This window comes from Pelodiscus sinensis, chromosome 30 (genome assembly GCF_052426305.1).
Source record: "Pelodiscus sinensis isolate ZL-2025 chromosome 30, ASM5242630v1, whole genome shotgun sequence".
Classification (NCBI taxonomy): Eukaryota; Metazoa; Chordata; order Testudines; family Trionychidae; genus Pelodiscus; species Pelodiscus sinensis.
The window spans coordinates 806886-826579 of NC_143081.1; the positions used below are offsets into that span (position 1 = coordinate 806886).

General features: G+C 57.9%; 1 gene segment (V, D, J or C); it reads left to right on the forward strand.

The window, feature by feature from the left end:
* Window positions 1-2206: 2206 nt before the first annotated feature.
* Window positions 2207-18642, forward strand: LOC106731800 (T cell receptor delta constant-like). The segment is given in 5 exon segments: window positions 2207-3553; window positions 13244-13534; window positions 14923-14985; window positions 17545-17658; window positions 18143-18642. Coding segments are annotated over 3 exon segments (348 nt in total).
* The last annotated feature ends 1052 nt before the right edge of the window (window positions 18643-19694 follow it).

A 19694-nucleotide genomic window follows, 5' to 3' on the forward strand; every position in this document is an offset into this window, starting at 1 on the left:
TAGGACTGTTTATCACTGTGTATACTACAGTACCACAATGGTTGAGGGTGACTGAGTTGCTGTACAGAAACCAGCCCCTGCGCTTTCCGAAGGGCGTGTGCCATATCCTTAGCCGCTCAGGAGGAAGGAGGTTAGAAAGTCATGAAAGGGCAGCTGCTTTCAGTCTCAGCCGCAGAACGCGAGGCCTTCCTGCCCCGTTTCTCCCACGTGTTTCAGGCACGGTGGCGGTGTCGGTGAAGCAGTACCAGGTGGGAAGCAAGCCTCCAGGAGGGACCTGACTGGCCCCCCTGTGATGAGCCTCATTTCATGCCTTCATACAGCAGTCACCCCCGAAGCGGAGTGGCAGCCGCCACCGCCAACCCCACAGTAAAACCAAACCGAACGCCCCCCCCATCCCAACCAACACACAGCCCCCGAATACACCCCGGAAACAACAAAGCAGAACCTGAAACACAAACCAGAAAGCAGCAGTGAGCAGAGGATTATTGAACAGACAGATATAAAAAACCCGCAGCGCTGACCCTTCCAACTTCCCCAGGGCCGAACCAACCAGCCATGGTGCAAGCAAACGTGCCTGTCACAGGGCAGACTCACCACCATGGCGCCTCCAGCCGGCAGTCCTGGGAATTAGCTCGATGACTCCCTGGACACCTCCCTCTAGCTGGCGTCTCTCCGTGTTTCTCTTTGATCATGGCGTCCTCTTCAGGACACGGCCCTCTGCCAGAGCCTGCTCCAGTGTCTGAGCCCCCCTGGTGTTTATCCTGCTCGCACTCCAGGGTCCTCACGTCCCCAGGGCACCCTGTTCTCCCAGGAAACACCCAGATCCCCTGGACCCACCTTGCCTCGGTGACCCACTGCCAGCCTTCATCTAGCTCAGTGATTACCAACTTTTTCGGCATCGTGCCCCCTTTTTGATTTTTGAGAAACCCTCTCACACATCCCTAAAAAAATGGCCGCAAAACGTGTTGAGAAAAAAAAGAGATTGCCCCTTTAGGAGCAGAGCAGGCATTGCCCTTTTAACATGGCCATTTTGAAGTCTGCCCATTTCAAAATGTCTGTGCCGTATTTTCTGACTTTTGTTGCCAGACTGGCCGGGCTCTTTCTGGGAGGGGGGGGGGATTGACCGGGAGGCTGGGTCGCCTCACATGCCCCTGGAATTTCTTCACCCCCCCCCCCCTGGGAGGCACACCCCCAGGTTGGGAACCCATGATGTCTAGCCCCTGCCGCAGGGCCAAACCACAATCTGGCAAGGCCACTCCTCGCTGGCAAAGGGATGTGGCCCTGCTGCCTCCCTGCAGCCCTTGTGCCCTGAGGCCATGCATAAGGCTCTGCAGCTGGGGGGTTGCTCCCAGCCCTGCCCTACCTCCAGGAAGCCTCCTGCTTCCCTGGCAGCCCGGTCCCTCCTGCTCTGTCCAGGGCAGCCGGCCGTTCCCCCTCCCTCCGGGAGCCCCTCTTTCCACAGCCCCCAGCTGGGCCCTCCTTAGCCAGAACTGCCTCCGCTGGGGCTTTGCTCCCAGCCCTCCCTCGGGGCTGGGGGTTCTGCCTTCGAAGGGCCAGAGCAGGGCAAACACCTTGTCATAGTGCCCCTCGGGAAAGCAGTCAGTCCTGCACCCCCACCTCCATTCCCTACCATGGACTGGGCTCCCCGAAGACTCCATCCCCCATGATGCAGCAGAGCAGGGACTCCCATGATGCAATCAGCCCTCCTCAGCTGAGAGGGAGCAATAGAGCATCATGGGAGATGTAGTCCAACGTGGTTGTGACGTAGTGGGGGTACTTGCTGGGCTGTGGTGACCCCTGCTGTCTGGAGCAAGACCCAGCAGGGAAAACCTCGCTAGGCAGAGGTAAGGCCAAACTTGTTGAACCAGTGGCCAGACACCCCCCATGGAGAGGAACAAAGGAAGGTGGGATGCTGCCCTGGCTTGGGGGGCAGGGCTGGAGGAGGCTGGGTTAGTTCCTCGCTGGAAGGCAGGGTATAAGGAGCTGGGGAGGGGGCTGGGACTCCCCTATCTAAAAGGGGGGGCACTGAGGCCTCTTAGCCCCAGTTCCTGTAACCAGATGACATCTGTGCTGCGCTGTGCTGGAGGAGCAATAAACCACCCTCAATTCCACTGGCTGGTGCAGTCTGTTTGTGCCATTTCGGGGTGCAGGAGACGGGGAACCCTCAACGCGCCGTCACAGCGGTAGCCCAGGGCTTAAAGAAGAATGGGACCGTGAGGCAGCCAAACTACAGCTCCCCTGAGGCTCCTCATCTGAAATGCCGTGTGATTTTTTTTTTTTTAGTGGGGAAAACCCAAAGCTGATTTCCAAGCCGTCCGCACTCTACCAGCTCCGTCTGAGTTCAGCTGCCTGAAAGTTATGGCTGAGGCTTTCAGAAGTGGTGAAGTCCCCTGGGGGTCTCCATCCCCCTGGGCTACACTTTCCAGCAGCGCTGGACTCGTTGCGGCCTTTACGTCCCATTTTCAAAGGTCGTTTGGGGACGAAGGAGCCAGTGAGGCCCTGGCTCCCAGGGGTCAGACTTCCAAAGGGACAGAGGCAGGGGGGCACTGCAGCTGGGTGCCTGATTGTGACGAGGGCTCTGATCCTGATGAGCCATTTGGGGCAATTACCTGAGGGCTCTACGGGTCCGGCTAACCCAGTTGTGACCCCAGGGTGACTCGGAGCTTTTGAAAATCTCCCCAGGCACCTAAAGACAGCTTTTAATATCGGGCCCTAAATCCCCAACTCCCTTGTCGTCCTAAGTGAATTAGCCTACCTAGCACCTTTTACACATTGCACTGTCTGCTAACGGTACCTAAATACCTTTGCTCATCTGTCTCCAAATCCCCTAGGAAGCTTTGAAAATGTCACCCCCCAGGTCTCCCTCCTTCAGGCTCCTTTGAAAATACTGGTCTTGTTTGCGAGCTTGGGGCTTCACCCGTGTTTGAAATTCTTGGCCTGGCTTCACAGGAGCTGAAGCTGTGGTGAGTCTCCGCTCCCATTTTCTTGGAACAGTCTCGAAAGGAATCACGTGGCCGCACGCACCCTCCGAACGCTGCACCGTGAGAAAGGGAGAGGGAGTTTTTGTCATGGCGTGTAGCACTGTGTTGGGGGGTATACGAGCCACGGTGATACAAATGCCATAGGGCACTGTACAAAAACCTGCGGGTGCAAAAGAAGCCATTTTTTCAGGGGAAAAGCCTGGGCACCTGAGATTTCAGAGGAAGCAGTGAAAGGATTGTTTATTCCTTTCCTCCCTGTCTCCGGGGAACCCCCAAGAAACGTTGGAGCAGCAGCCTGCGAGCTGGAAAGACAGGCCAGGTCCGAGGCCCCTGCTGGAATCAAGTCTTTGAATCGTCCAACCACGGACGGATTTCTTCCACTCTCTGGCGGAGCTAGGCCACCGCAGGGACTGGCCTGCTTTGGGAACGGGTCTTGTAAGGACAAAGGGCAGGTTTAGTCCCGTCTTTGCCTGTCTGCGGGGCTCCTGTGGAGACGTATTCTTCAGCCGGCTGCAAACACTGTGCAGATAAACTCATCTTCGGAGCAGGGACGACGCTGACAGTGGAGCCAGGTAAGCACCAAGCCTCGTCTGGTTCAAATGGCACTAGCAGTGGGGGGAGGTTGCCGGGGGGTCCACAGGGAAATTATTTGCCTCTCTGGGGTTTCTTGCCCGCTGAGGCTCCCGGTTCGAGCAGCCCCTCGCTCCGCTACACCTAATGGTCCAGCTGCCCCAGGGGTGGGGTTCAGCATCGCTCCCTTGGAGCCCAAGGGCCGGCTCCTTTGTGGTGTAAGTGGGATGTTGCTTTACGGGGGTCAGTCCCGAGCTGGTGCCTAGCTGCAAACCTGCAGGAGCGGCCGTGGTCTAGCTTGTATCTATCGGCGTCGCGCTGCTGGGGTCAGCGGCGTCCACCGAGCTCCGGTAGCTCCGGATCTGGCCCTCTGACCCAGATTTGGTGGGGAAAAGGGCCCCAGTGCCACTAAGCACCCCTGGATTTGCGCCGTTTGGCATCCATTCCCAACGTGGGTCCCAGGCCTCAGGGCCGGGGCTGGCGAGAGGTTTTGTGACGGCTGCCTGACTCTGTGGACTACGAGAAACTGATTTTCGGCAGCGGCACCCAAGTGACGGTGGAGCCAAGTAAGTAATTTCCCGCAAAGAGAAGCAGGCGCGAGTTCCGAGGGCCTGAAATTTCGGCTTCAGCATCTCAGGCTGAAGTTCTCCAAACAGCCTAAACCATTGGGGTGCCCGGGGGCCTTCGGAGGGAGCGGGAGCTGGAGGGCCCTGTCACCGGACGATGGGGAAGGTGGGGCCGGGACGTGTCGCTTTGGGTAGAAAAAGGATGAGGCTGTTCAGAGAGGGTTGAAATAGGGGGTGGATTGATGGAACTCGTCTCTACTTGGTCCCGGGATCTCGTCGCCTGGAAGTTGGGTGAGAATTGAAGGAATTTGGGTAGGAGGTGGCTGTTGGTTTGCAAAGTGGGGCTGTAACTCAAGGGAGCAGTGCTGGGGGAGCTTGGGGATCAGTTCATGAAATTGCAGACTCCCCCGGACACGGACAAGAACGCGTAAGTTTTTGTAGGGCCGGGTTGAAGTGTGTTTATACCCTGCCCTTGATCTTCGGGGCAGGCACCGAGCTGCGAGTCGAAGCAGGTAAGTGTTTCCCGAGTGGGTGCTTTGTGCAAGGGAGCGGCGGGAGGTTCCGATGGCGAACGCTGAAAGACCCAGCTCTGACCAGAACTGACAGCCGAGCCGCCCTCGGGAGAGCTGAGGTCCAGTGTCAGGCGGCCCCAGGCTCAGACGGCCAAGGCCTTATGTGCCCTCTTCCCTTTGAAATCCTGGGGACGCTTACGGACCCTCAGGCCCATAGGGCTCATAGAGGGATTCAGGTCCTGCTTTTCAACCGTAGTTAGGTGACTGGCTAATTGCGTCCTTAAAACCCCAACTCCCAGCCACTGGGCTGTGTTGCCTGGCTCTCTGCCACGCTGAGAAACCCAGAACTGGTTGAACTTCTGTAGCCCGGCTCCCTCGGCACCTGGCCGGTGCTGAGCCAGAGAATTGGCCAGACCAGAGAGGTCAATATTGTCTAGCAGCATGGCCAGCACTTCCACTGCTCGCTGGGCTGGGAGGAGACATTGGGGGTCAATTAGAGCGAAATAACCCACCGAACACAGAGCCAGGCCTGGCGGCTGTCGACAAACTTCATGGGACTGCGGGAAACTTGGCCGCGCCCATGCTAAGTGGACGCCTGCCGGCTAAAATCCTGCCGGACCAGGGAGGTGGCTGGGCCAGAGAGTGGCGGACTGGAGAGGTTCAAAGGGGACCCAATATTTGTTTCCTGTGTTGATCCCTGTAACCGGCCCCAAGCACCCCTGAGCTGTCTCCTCGTTACGGTCAGTAGCTTGAGCTCCACGGGCCTGCGGCTACAAACATGTTTTCTAACCCCTTCAATGTTTGCCTGCGTCTTCTCTGCCCCCCCTTATCCATGGAGCCATGTCCGTCTTGCATTGCAGCCCGCCCCGATTGCCTGCTCCCCCTTGTTGTGCCCCCACAGCTGGCAGGAGCCCCTTGGCTCTCTGCCACCGCGAGGCTGATTTACGCCACCCCAGAATCTGCCCCAAGTCGGTTGCCCCAGCCGCGCGGCCGGCCCACACTCGGCACTTTGAAGTGCCGGGGATCAGACGGGGCGTACAAGGTGTGCGTGGTCTGATAAGAAAGCGGCGCAGCGCCAGGGGCCCACAGCAAAGCCATGTTCATGCCCCCAGAGAAGGACCCAACCCCGGGGGTAGCTAGACAAGCCGTTTTTGTAGGGCCGGGTGCAGCCGTGCTGCCAGAGCTCTGCTCTTTGGCCGCGGGACCCAGCTCACGGTGGAACCAAGTAAGTGTCGGCAGCGTTCCCGCCTCGCATGGCGCAGGGCTAAGCGGTCCAGAGACCGGTGGCCGAGCAGAGGCTCCCAACCTCGTGCAAAGGGGCGGCTTTGAAACGTGCCGTCGCGGAGCGCTGTGCTCCAGCTTTCCCTGTCTAGTGGGAACTCAGGGGGGACGCCGATCAGGCCTCAGCTGGAGCATTGAGTCCCGTTCCGGGCGCCACGTTTCAGGGAAGATGTGCAGGAATTGGACAGGGTCCAGAGAAAACCAAGGGGGGGAAAGAAAGGTCTAAAAAACATGAGCTAGGAGCGACGGCTGGAAGAGCTGGGCTTGTTGAGTTTGGAAAGGAGAAGACTGAGGGGACATGAGAGCAGTTTTCAGGTATCTAAAAGGGTGTCACTAGGAGGGAGAAAACTTGTTCTCCGTGGCCTGTGAGGACAGAACAAGAAGCAAGGGGCTTAAACTGCAGCCAGGGAGGTTTAGGTTGGACATTGGAAAAAACTTCCTACCTGTCAGGGGGGTTAAACACTGGAATAAGTTGCTGGAGTCTCCATCCCTGGGGATATTGCAGAGCAGGCTGGACAGACGCCTGTCAGGGATGGGCTAGATGGTGCTGGGTCCTGCCGTGAGAGCAGGGGACCGGACTCCATGTCTCACGGTCCCTGCCAGTCCCAGTGGTCTGTGATTCTTTGATCTGTTATGCAGCCATGTAAATAAGGATGCAGGAGCGTTAGGGTGAGGAACCGACAGTTTGGCCCATGTGTTCATGCTGGGGCTTTCGAAAGGAGCCTAGGGGAGTTAGGGGCATGAGTCCCACTGATTTCAGCCTGCAGCTCTTAGAAAACCCCCCTGTTCAATGGAACCCTGACCCCAGTTGCTGTGGGGCGAGCTTGGGGTCTCTCAGCTGGCAGGGATGTTCCGTGGGGTTCACATTTCCAAAGCCAGCTAGCGGTAAATGGCCCTTGATATCGGTGGGAATTCGGTGCCCGCGGCTCTCCGCACATCCGCGAGGCAGCGCAGAGCAAACGCTAACTCCTCTCCGCGCGCTCTGGGCTGGAGACAGAGGGTCGGGATTTGGGGTGAGAGTTTCGCACTGTGCTGAGCACGGCCACGCTCACCTTCGGGAGAGGAACCAAACTCACCGTCCAGCCAGGTGAGCGCGGGGGGGAGGTGGGAAAAAGGTTTTCACAGCCTGATAGCAAAGTCTGCGCTTTTGCAAGGTGCCCAAGGGACTTAGACACCCAGATCGCAGTGAATTTCGGGGGGACTCTGGTGCCTAAATCCTTTGGGTTCCATTGAAAATTCCAGCTTTGGGGGCAAATGTCCGTTAATCCCTTACGCGCCAGAAGTCCCCACTGATGTTAACAGGATCGCCCGGGGCCACAGCGAGGAAAGTTCCCCAACTTGGCCCCTGACACCCCAGAACAGAGTCCCGCAGATCTGAGCGCCCTTTCGAAGCTGGTTTTTTGAAGAGCCTTTGCTCACCGTGGGCAAAGTGCTGTCTACTTAATATTTGGGAAAGGCACGAGGCTGGCCGTGGAACCGCGTAAGTAGCGCGGCTCCGCTGTAGGTTGCACCCGCCCCGCACCCCGCAGCGTTACTCTCGCCTGTTCCTTCCAACGGCAGGGAAAGAAAAGGGCAGGTTCGTCACTGGCTGTTCTGGGGCTCCAGCGGGGAGCCAAAGAGCCTGTTTATGGAAAAACCGGATTTCTTTCCCTCTGTGAATTTCAGTTTTCCTTGCCCCGGAGAACCAAGCTCCTCGGGCTGCACAAAAGGCTGAAACATCAGGCAGCCAAAAAAAATTGACCCACTTTTATTAAAGTAAACGTCCCCCTAAAGTCCATGATGTCCAAAAAGTGCCCCTGCTTTGACCGCGCTCACATTCCTGCCTGTCGGGGGGTTAAGCCCTGGAATAAGTTGCCTGGGGGGGGTGTAGACTCTCCATCGCTGGGGATATTGAAGAGCAGGATGGACAGACGCCTGCCAGGGATGCTCCGGACCGTGCTTCTCAACCTTCTTTCATAAAGTATCTCTCTAAAAAAAAGTGGCCGCAACAGTTTTTAGACAGAGAAATGGTTTTTTCTACCATTGCAACACATTTGTTTAAACCAGGGGATTCCCAAACGGGGGGGCGTGTCGGGGGGGCATGAAGAAATTCCAGGGGTGGTGTGAAGCGACCCAGAGCCCCCCCCCCCCCAAGTTTTGCTGCTATTTTTGTTTTGTTCCCGTCAGTTCCTTTTTTCTTTTGCTCAACAAGTTTTGCTGCTATGGGGGGGGAGGGGGGACTGAGGGTTTCTCAAAAATCCAAAGGGGGGTGTGATGCCGCAAAGCTGGGGAACCGCCGGTTTAAACAACTGAATCGTAGCTGGGCGGGCGGTGAATGTTTGGGTGGAACAAGTACCAAAGGAATCAAGCGCTGTGAAACAAAGCAAAAATCCCCCCCCCCCACTTCTCCGGAGCCCCGAGGGGTGCTGGTACCCTGGCTGAGAGACACTGCTCCAGAGGGTGCTGGTACCCTGGCTGAGAGACACTGCTCCAGAGGGTGCCGGTACCCTGGCTGAGAGACACTGCTCCAGAGGGTGCCGGTACCCTGGCTGAGAGACACTGCTCCAGAGGGTGCCGGTACCCTGGCTGAGAGACACTGCTCCAGAGGGTGCCGGTACCCTGGCTGAGAGACACTGCTCCAGAGGGTGCCGGTACCCTGGCTGAGAGACACTGCTCCAGAGCGTGCTGGTACCCTGGCTGAGAGACACTGCTCCAGAGGGTGCTGGTACCCTGGCTGAGAGACACTGCTCCAGAGGGTGCTGGTACCCTGGCTGAGAGACACTGCTCCAGAGGGTGCTGGTACCCTGGCTGAGAGACACTGCTCCAGAGGGTGCTGGTATCCTGGCTGAGAGACACTGCTCCAGAGGGTGCTGGTACCCTGGCTGAGAGACACTGCTCCAGAGGGTGCCGGTACCCTGCTGAGAGACACTGCTCCAGAGCGTGCTGGTACCCTGGCTGAGAGACACTGCTCCTGAGGGTGCTGGTACCCTGGCTGAGAGACAATGCTCCAGAGGGTGCTGGTACCCTGGCTGAGAGACACTGCTCCAGAGCGTGCTGGTACCCTGGCTGAGAGACACTGCTCCAGAGGGTGCCGGTACCCTGGCTGAGAGACACTGCTCCAGAGGGTGCCGGTACCCTGGCTGAGAGACACTGCTCCAGAGGGTGCTGGTACCCTGGCTGAGAGACACTGCTCCAGAGGGTGCCGGTACCCTGGCTGAGAGACACTGCTCCAGAGGGTGCCGGTACCCTGGCTGAGAGACACTGCTCCAGAGGGTGCTGGTACCCTGGCTGAGAGACACTGCTCCAGAGCGTGCTGGTACCCTGGCTGAGAGACACTGCTCCAGAGGGTGCCGGTACCCTGGCTGAGAGACACTGCTCCAGAGGGTGCCGGTACCCTGCTGAGAGACACTGCTCCAGAGGGTGCTGGTACCCTGGCTGAGAGACACTGCTCCAGAGCGTGCTGGTACCCTGGCTGAGAGACACTGCTCCAGAGGGTGCCGGTACCCTGGCTGAGAGACACTGCTCCAGAGGGTGCCGGTACCCTGGCTGAGAGACACTGCTCCAGAGGGTGCCGGTACCCTGGCTGAGAGACACTGCTCCAGAGGGTGCCGGTACCCTGGCTGAGAGACACTGCTCCAGAGGGTGCCGGTACCCTGGCTGAGAGACACTGCTCCAGAGGGTGCCGGTACCCTGGCTGAGAGACACTGCTCCAGAGGGTGCCGGTACCCTGGCTGAGAGACACTGCTCCAGAGGGTGCCGGTACCCTGGCTGAGAGACACTGCTCCAGAGGGTGCCGGTACCCTGGCTGAGAGACACTGCTCCAGAGGGTGCTGGTACGCTGGCTGAGAGACACTGCTCCAGAGGGTGCTGGTACCCTGGCTGAGAGACACTGCTCCAGAGGGTGCTGGTACCCTGGCTGAGAGACACTGCTCCAGAGGGTGCCGGTACCCTGGCTGAGAGACACTGCTCCAGAGCGTGCCGGTACCCTGGCTGAGAGACACTGCTCCAGAGGGTGCCGGTACCCTGGCTGAGAGACACTGCTCCAGAGGGTGCCGGTACCCTGGCTGAGAGACACTGCTCCAGAGGGTGCCGGTACCCTGGCTGAGAGACACTGCTCCAGAGGGTGCTGGTACCCTGGCTGAGAGACACTGCTCCAGAGGGTGCTGGTACCCTGGCTGAGAGACACTGCTCCAGAGGGTGCCGGTACCCTGGCTGAGAGACACTGCTCCAGAGGGTGCCGGTACCCTGGCTGAGAGACACTGCTCCAGAGGGTGCCGGTACCCTGGCTGAGAGACACTGCTCCAGAGGGTGCCGGTACCCTGGCTGAGAGACACTGCTCCAGAGGGTGCCGGTACCCTGCTGAGAGACACTGCTCCAGAGGGTGCTGGTACCCTGGCTGAGAGACACTGCTCCAGAGCGTGCTGGTACCCTGGCTGAGAGACACTGCTCCAGAGGGTGCCGGTACCCTGGCTGAGAGACACTGCTCCAGAGGGTGCCGGTACCCTGGCTGAGAGACACTGCTCCAGAGGGTGCTGGTACCCTGGCTGAGAGACACTGCTCCAGAGGGTGCCGGTACCCTGGCTGAGAGACACTGCTCCAGAGGGTGCCGGTACCCTGGCTGAGAGACACTGCTCCAGAGGGTGCCGGTACCCTGGCTGAGAGACACTGCTCCAGAGGGTGCCGGTACCCTGGCTGAGAGACACTGCTCCAGAGGGTGCCGGTACCCTGGCTGAGAGACACTGCTCCAGAGGGTGCCGGTACCCTGGCTGAGAGACACTGCTCCAGAGGGTGCTGGTACGCTGGCTGAGAGACACTGCTCCAGAGGGTGCTGGTACCCTGGCTGAGAGACACTGCTCCAGAGGGTGCTGGTACCCTGGCTGAGAGACACTGCTCCAGAGGGTGCTGGTACCCTGGCTGAGAGACACTGCTCCAGAGCGTGCCGGTACCCTGGCTGAGAGACACTGCTCCAGAGGGTGCCGGTACCCTGGCTGAGAGACACTGCTCCAGAGGATGCCGGTACCCTGGCTGAGAGACACTGCTCCAGAGGGTGCCGGTACCCTGGCTGAGAGACACTGCTCCAGAGGGTGCTGGTACCCTGGCTGAGAGACACTGCTCCAGAGGGTGCTGGTACCCTGGCTGAGAGACACTGCTCCAGAGGGTGCTGGTACCCTGGCTGAGAGACACTGCTCCAGAGCGTGCTGGTACCCTGGCTGAGAGACACTGCTCCAGAGGGTGCTGGTACCCTGGCTGAGAGACACTGCTCCAGAGCGTGCTGGTACCCTGGCTGAGAGACACTGCTCCAGAGGGTGCTGGTACCCTGGCTGAGAGACACTGCTCCAGAGGGTGCTGGGTCCTGTGAGGGCAGGGGCTGGACTGGGTGACTCTCCAGCTCCCTTCCCTTCCCGGCTGTTGTGATTTTCGCGGTTTTACAGCGGGGGGCCGGTTGACATTTTGCCTTTCGTGCGCGGCGCTTTGCAGCCCGTTGGCCGATGTCGGTGCTAACGGGGCTGGTATCAAACCAGGGGACGGGGGCAGCTTTGGAACCAAAGCCCCGTTTCTCTTGGTTCGAGAGGCCGCGAATCGCTCCAGGCAGGGCGAGCGAGGCTCAGGCGGAGGGGACCGGGGATTTCAGACAAACTCCCGGTCCCTGGCCCCGGAGAGGCGGCCGCGTGTGTCTGAGCGCGGAAGACACCAAGCGCCCGGTGCAGCGCGGTAGAGACGAACGGGAGTTTCTTAGGGACCAGTCAGCGCCTGCTCAGCTCCCTCAGTCCGGGAAGTGCCACGTGTCTCCCCCGGGATGCGAGTGGCGAGGAGGCGCTGGGGTAGAGGCCCCCGTGGCTTTGGGAAGTCGCGCGCCGCCTTCGGGGCCCCCCAGGATGTAACCGCTAGGCTGTATTGTCCCTGGCGCGGGATTCCCCGAGTACTCGGCGGTGCTGTGTTGGGCCAGGTTCCGGGGGGGGTCGCTGGGGCAAAGGGCGCAGAACAGGGGGTGCCCACGGCCCGGTCCCCTGGCGCGTCCCCCCCGCACGGGGCTTCCCCTGAAGTGGCAGGTAGAGGCCCCTGGAGTTTTGCGCCAGGCGCTGCCGCACTGTGCCTGGGAGACCAGAGCTCTGACTTTCGGCAGTGGCACCCAGCTGTCCGTGGAGCCCAGTAAGTACCGTTCCCGTGCCTCGGCCCGGCTCCCCGGCGGCAGGGTCCCGGCGGGGCCAGCCGTCCAGCCGCCTGACCCGCTGCCTCCAGGCCGAGGGGAGGGGGCTGCTGAGCCGCACTGCCCCCCCCCCCCAGGCGTGACACCCTCAAGTGAGCGGTGTTTGCATCGGGGCTGGCTGGACGCGGCGCTTCGAGCTAAGGGGCAGGGGGGCAGCCCGTGTCCTAGGAGGGGCCAGAGGGGCCCGGCCTTCAAACGCCCCACGGCGCGTCCCGGCGGGGCCTGGGGGCCCCCAAGGGCTGTGGAGCGGGGCGGGAGGGCGGAGGAATCCCAGCTCCCTAGGACTGGAAGGGGCCGCCAGCCCGCAGGGCTCTTGGCAGAGCTGCCCAGGCGGGTACAGCCCCCGGGGACTCCGCGCTGCTCCGAGATGGGTCCCCCCCCTCGCCGGAGGGGCGCTCGGGGCAGGCCCGGCCGTTCCTGCAGGCCGAGGAGCCAAAGGCGGCAGCGTGGGGCCCCCCAGAGCCCTGACTTCCCGTCTTACAGTCGCAGCGACGGTTTCATGCCACATCAAATAGCCCTGGGCTGCGAGCGTCCCTGCACCGGGGAGCAGCAGGGCCGAGCGGGGGCCCAGGCTGGGCCTTTGAGGACACGAAGCCACGAGGCTCCTGTGTGAACCCCAGTTTTAGCCTCCCCCTCCATTCCGCCCCCCCCCCCCCCAGACTCCAGCTGGGGAGAGTCGAACTCAGGATCCAGGCCTTTAAAAATAGTCGGGGAGCCGTCAGAGACCTTTGATCCCACGATAAGCAGCGATGCCTTGTTTCAAATGACACCAAATGAAATTAATGGGGAGCAGGTTTAAAACTAATAAGCAAAAGTTCTTCACACACAGCGCATAGTCAACCTGTGGAACTCCTTGCCAGAGGAGGCTGTGAAGGCTAGAACTAGAACAGAGTTTAAAGAGAAGCTGGATAAATTCATGGAGGTTAGGTCCATAAAAGGCTATTAGCCAGGGGATAAAATGGTGTCCTTGGCCTCTGTTTGTCAGAGGCTGGAGAGAGATGGCAGGAGACAAATCGCTTGATCATTGTCTTTAGTCCACCCCTTCTGGGGCACCTGGTGCTGGCCACTGTCGGCAGACAGGATACTGGGCTGGATGGACCTTTGGTCTGACCCAGTATGGCCGTTCTTATGTTCTTATGTTTCCAGAAAACCAAGCCACTTCCACTCCATCTGTCTTTGTCGTGAAATCGAGGGCGCCCAAGAATGACAAGGTGGCGGCCGCATGTCTGGCCAAAGGTTTCTACCCCAAGGAAGTCACCATCACCATGAACCCAGGCACAGAGGTGGTGTACGACTCCAAGGAAGGAGTTCTCTCCCCCGACGGGAAGTACAGCGCGGTCAAGGTGGTCAAAGTGGGACCCGAGGAAGCGGTGAAGTGCACTGTTACACATAAGGGAAAAGAAGTTTCTGCGGAAGACAGTCCATCAGCGCCCGCAGGTAGGGGCATGGTCCAAACATGAATTATACCCTTGCCTTCCAGAGACACCTCGTTTCATGGTGAGTCCTGCCCTAATTCAAAGGACCACCAGCCCTACCAAGACATACTCAACAGAGTCCGGGGTGGGAGGTTGGGGCCAGATTTTCAAACGTGTTTACGTGCCCAAAGGGACAGAGAGCTGCTCAGATGTATTTTCCAAAGCATTCACGCAGCTCCTTTCCATGCCGATGACAGTCTCGATTTGTAATGGTTCTTAGATTCCCACTGGGGTTTTAAAAGCAATGGGTGTTAGGCACTGAGACGCTCCGGAAAAGTCCAATTAGGTGCCTAAACTCCTTTAAGAAAATCTCACTCCTGTGACATTTTAAACAGCATCTAATCACCTAATGCCCATCAGTCACATAGTCCCCTTTGTCAATCAACCCCAGATGGGAAATACTTCAAACCCAACGTTTCTGGAGTGAAAAATGACCTTTCGAGAACCTGAAAAAAACCCCATTTCATGCACCACGATGGGATGAGATTTTAATTAAGGCGTTTGCAGAAAATGGTCCGGACAATATTAGCGACACGGGGATTGAAATTCGCGGGAATGAAAAGAGTTGTAGAGCAACAAGGGACTTTTGAGACCTTTTTGGATTCCTTTTCTGATTTGAAAAGATTTCATGATAAAGTTTGAAAAAAGAAACCCCGCTCGGTTTTGAACCCTTAGCCGGGAAACTAACTTCAAAATTGGCCTTTTTCTTGGTGAAACTTGCTTTATATTGTTTCAGCCAGAATTAGCTGAAAATATTTCTCTGATGTTTTAGATTTTTACCGCCTTCTCGTGGATTTGGATGTTGAATTCTTATTTAAACTCCAACTCCATGAAGTTTCTTATAGAAACCAGTGAGACTGGGAGTAGGAGTTTAATGGGAAAAGCACTTTGTTTCATCAAGCTAATTAGGGGTTTTCAACCAGTTTATTTCAAACCCTTTTCTGGGTGAAAAAATAGAAACTTTTTGAGGTATGGATTTTTACAAAACTTGACTTATTTTGCAAATATCTTTGATTTTTAGTAAAAAAAAACAAAATTGTCCCCCTAAAAGTGTTCTGTTCTGAGCTATTTCTATTGGAAAAAAGATCAGGTTTTAGCTAAACTTTTGGGACAGAATTGTTTGTTTTCTGGTTGCTGAACACCAATGCAGATGGGTTGTTTTTAAATGTCTGTTTTTCTGCCGGGGCGCGGGAGGGTCAAATACTTTTGTGACCAGGTCAAAAGTGAATTTCAACCCAATCTTCAGACATTTCCATTCACTCGCTGCTGGGTGGGAGGTTCGCTGTATGGAGCCCCCGTTTCAGCGTTGTTTGAATTGAGATATATTTCCATGTTTCTATCTTCTGAAAGCACCAACCCACCTGCCAGCCGCCAGCCCTGGATTTTGTGAATCTTCCACTTCCACCGCTGAAGGTTAGTTGCCCAAACTAGAAAGGGATCAGAGCCGGGAGCCAGGGAGCCAGGAGAGGACCGGTCCCTGGGATGGGGGTTCCCTGCGGAGATTGGGAAATGGGGTTTCTCAGCTGCCAAATAGATTGGAACGTCTGGGTCTAGAACACGGGGTGGGGGGAGGCTCCGTCCACCGAGCCTCGGCTTTCTGGCCTCCATTCAGCTCCCAGGCCCCTGCAGGCCGCTTTCCCGGGGGGCTACACAACCCTTGGATCGCAGAGGGCAGTGATGGGCCATCTGCGTGCGACAGGCCTTCTGGCTGGGCAGGGGTGTGTGTGTGTGTGCGCGTGCACGCAGGGGTGTGTGTGTGTGTTTGTGCAGCGTTGTGTGGGAGGAGTATTTGTGTGTGCGTGTGCAGGGTGTGTGTGTGTGTTTGTGCAGGGGTGTGTCTGTGTGTGTGCGCAGAGTGTGAGGGTGTTTGTGTGTGCATGTGTGCGCATGAGGGTGTGTGTGCATGTGGCGGTGTGTGTGCAGGTTTTTTTGTGTGTGTGTATTTGTGTGTGCGTGTGCAGGAGTGGGGGGTGTTTGTGTGTGCGTGTGCAGGGGTGTGTATGTGTGTGTGCAAGGGATTGGTGGGTGTTTGTATGTGTGTGTGCAGGGGTCTGTGTGGGTGTTTGGTCAAGGATGTGTGTGTATTTGTGTGTGTGTGTAGTATGTGTGCGTGCGGGAGTGTAAGTGTATGTGTGTGTGCAGGGTTGTGTGTGTGGAAGTAAGTGTGTGTGTGCATGCGTGCAAGGTGTGTGGGGGTGTGTAGGGGTGTGTGTTTGTGTTTGTGCAGGGGTGTGTGTGTGTGCAGGGCGTGTGGGGGTGTTTGTGTGTGCTTGTGTGCGCATGAGGGTGTGTGTGCATGTGGCGGTGTGTGTGTGTGCAGGGGTGGGGGTGTTCGTGTATGCGTGTGCAGGGGTGTGTGTGTGTGTGTGTGTGTGTGTGTGTGTGCAAGGGATTGGTGGGTGTTTGTATGTGTGTGTGCAGGGGTCTGTGTGGGTGTTTGGTCAAGGATGTGTGTGTATTTGTGTGTGTGTGTAGTATGTGTGTGTGCGGGAGTGTAAGTGTATGTGTGTGTGCAGGGTTGTGTGTGTGGAAGTAAGTGTGTGTGTGCATGCGTGCAAGGTGTGTGGGGGTGTGTAGGGGTGTGTGTTTGTGTTTGTGCAGGGGTGTGTGTGTGTGCAGGGCGTGTGGGGGTGTTTGTGTGTGCTTGTGTGCGCATGAGGGTGTGTGTGCATGTGGCGGTGTGTGTGTGTGCAGGGGTGGGGGTGTTCGTGTATGTGTGTGCAGGGCTGTGTGTGTGTGTGCAAGGGATTGGTGGGTGTTTGTATGTGTGTGTGCAGGGATCTGTGTGGGTGTTTGGTCAAAGATGTGTGTGTTTTTGTGTGTGTCTGTAGTGTGTGTGTGTGCAGGAGTGTAAGTGTATGTGTGTGTGCAGGGTTGTGTGTGTGGAAGTAAGTGTGTGTGTGTGTGCGTGCGTGCAAGGTGTGTGGGGTGTGTAGGGGTGTGTATTTGTGCAGGGGTGTGTGTGTGCAGGGTGTGTGGGGGTGTTTGTGTGCGCGTGTGCGTGCAGGGTGTGTGGGGGTGTTTGTGTGTGCGTGTGTGTGCAGGGTGTGTGGGGGTGTTTGTGTGCGTGTGTGTGTGCAGGGTGTGTGGGGGTGTTTGTGTGCGCGTGTGCATGCAGGGTGTGTGGGGTGTGTGTTCTGCCCCAGGCTGTAAATTCAGTGCACGCATTTTTGAAGTTATAAAACAAAACCTGCCTATTTCTAGAGCCTGAAATGTCTTCGGGTCCAAACACCAGAGAAACTCTGGAGACTAAAACCTGTTTTGCGCAGAAATGCCACCTAGCAGCTCTGGCCTCGTCTCCAGCGATGAGTCTGCCGGGTCTCAGCTCACCCGCGGGCGAGAGCCGGGGGAGGGGCGGGGGGGGGGGCTAGGGTTTCTCTTTCCTTGTTAGCGATACCAATGAACCCCATGCAGGAATGTGGCCTTGTGTGTCTGTGCGCAGTGTCTCTGTCGTCAGGCCTCTCCCGCCCTGCGGCCTAGTGTTTCTCTTTCCTTGTTTGTAACTCGCCTGTGCATGTTGCTTCATCTCCCTCTTGTCCGTCCGTCCGTCCGTCCATCCCTCCGTCCGTCCGTCCGTCCGTCCCTCCATCCCTCCGTCCCTCCGTCCATCTGTCCGTCCATCCCTCCATCCATCCGTCCGTCTGTCCGTCCATCCCTCCATCCATCCGTCCATCTGTCCGTCCGTCCATCCCTCCATCCATCCGTCCATCCCTCCGTCCATCTGTCCATTCCTCCGTCCGTCCGTCCGTCCGTCCCTCCGTCCATCTGTCCGTCCATCCCTCCATCCATCCGTCCGTCTGTCCGTCCATCCCTCCATCCATCCGTCCATCTGTCCGTCCGTCCATCCCTCCATCCATCCGTCCATCCCTCCGTCCGTCTTTCTTTCTTTCTTTCCCCGATATAATTTTGCGGGAGCTCCCCCCTTCCGCGGATACAACCCCCCGGATCCAAGCCCCCCCTCTCTCCCCGCAGAGCCAGACCTGGAGAAGGTGAACATGCTGTCGCTAACGGTGCTGGGCCTGCGGGTGCTGATGGCCAAGAGCATCGCCTTCAACGTGCTCATGACGGCCAAGCTGTTCATCTGAGGTAGCCCCCCCTCCCCGCGCTGACACGGCGCCCACTCTGCGCTGGGGGGGGGGGGCGGGATTGCCAAGGGGTTTTATGGGAGTTTGGGGAAATAAAACCCCATTGAAAACCAGTGGGATCCAATGCCCCCCCCTCCAGCTGGGGGCGCCCCTTGAAACCAGCGGGCGACCTGGCTCTGTTCCTTCAAAGCGCCGAGCTTTCTGACGCTGGTTTTGTTCCTGGCCTGACACACCTGGGTCCCGACCAGCCGCAGCCCCCCCCCCCCCGCCATGTGTGGAGGGAGACTCCTAGCCGCCCCGCTGGCAGCAGGCGTTTCCCCTGGCGGTGCACAGCCACACGGGCCTCCGTGCAGCGAACAACATTTATTCCACACACCGATGGAAAAAAATCCGGGGGAACCTTGGCCACCAGCAAGAGGGACCCCAGAGCGCTGGGCCTCGTGCGGCCTGCGACGGGGCTAACCACAGGCCTGTTGTGTTCCTAGGTTGTGGCGCCTGACCCAGCTGAAGAAAGGCGCCAGGGACCAGTGGCGGTGACACCCTTGGGGGCAGATTCCCCGGGGGTATCAATCCAGCTGCCCATTTAGTGCCCGCTCGGGATCTGTCCCAGAACCCCCCCCCCCCCCCCCCCCCCCCCCCCCCCCCCAACTTTAAATGATTCATTTTTCTGTTCACTTTGGCTTTCCTTGCTGGTTAGCGCTGTCTCTTCCCGGCAGGACGAGCGCACTCGCTGCTTTCCTCCACAGGCCTCTGTGCCACAGGGGTATCGAGAAGGAAGTTTCCCTCCCAGTGTCACACTGAGGCTTCTAAATCCCTTAGGCAGATTTGCAAAACCTTAGTTGGCTCCCCCCCATAGCACTGCGGAGTGACTGCTTAGCACATCTATCTGCAGCGGAAGCGTTTGATCATCTGAGTGGAGAAGATTGGGACCAGGCCTGGGGCGGGGATCAAGCGGTACCAGGCCTGGGGCGGGGATCAAGCGGTACCTGGCCTGGGGCGGGGATCAAGCGGTACCACGCCCTTGACTTCAACAGGGCGGGCGGGGGTCCACCAGGAGCGGCTGTCGTAACGGATTTTTCTCACGTTACTTGTAAGAGCGTTGTCATTCCCCCCGGGGAGCTGGGCACATGTGGCCCAGGGGCTGTAGCTTTCTGTGCCTATCACTGCAATAATAAAGGAGATTCTGCAAAGGAAAAATGAGACTTGTGTTTAATGTTCTGTCTCCTGAGACCTAGTTACGGGGAGTGACTGCCGATCACCACGGCTATGTCTACGCTGCAGGCTCTTGTGCAGGTATGGTTGGTCTTGCACAAAAACGTGCCGGTCTAGACTGCACCTTCTTGCACAAGTGAATTTACAGTCTAGCGTTGGAAAACAGGGCTTCTTCGGGAAGAGTTATCCCTCACCCCACAAGGAATAACCCCTCTTGCGCAAGAGCTCTCCCACGAGAAGGCAGTGTAGACAGGCAACATGAATTTCTTGCGCTAGAAGCCCCTATGGCTACAATGGCCATCAGAGCTTTCTTGTGCAAGAGCGTCCTCACTGCCATGGACGCTCTGTACAAAAGCACATGGCCGTGTAGAAGTGCTCTTGTGGAAGACCTTTTGCACTAGAACTCTTGTGCAAAACACTTCTTGAGTGTAGACTAGTCTAAGGGGCTTCTCCCCTAAGTCCAGCAAGCCCTGGGTTACAGCCGAGGCTGCCTGTGAATTGAGTCCCTCTGGCTGTGGACTTGTTGGGAGACAGAATTGTTCCCCCTTTCATCACCCAGGCCGGGTGGTTGGAAATTGCCTTTTGGAGGGAGCTGCACAAAGTCCCTTGAGGTCGTTGGTTGCTGCGTTTCCAAACCCAGCCCTAGCGGCATGATGGGGAAAAAGTAACAGGCTACCACTTGGCTTTTCCCAAAGGGCCTCACAGATCCCCACCCCCACCCCCTCTTCCACCTAACTCCCTTGGGCCTTTGCACATTCCAACCCCAATATTCCAGATGGTCTTTCATCCGACTGAATGAGACCCAGAAAAAACACACGAGCACGT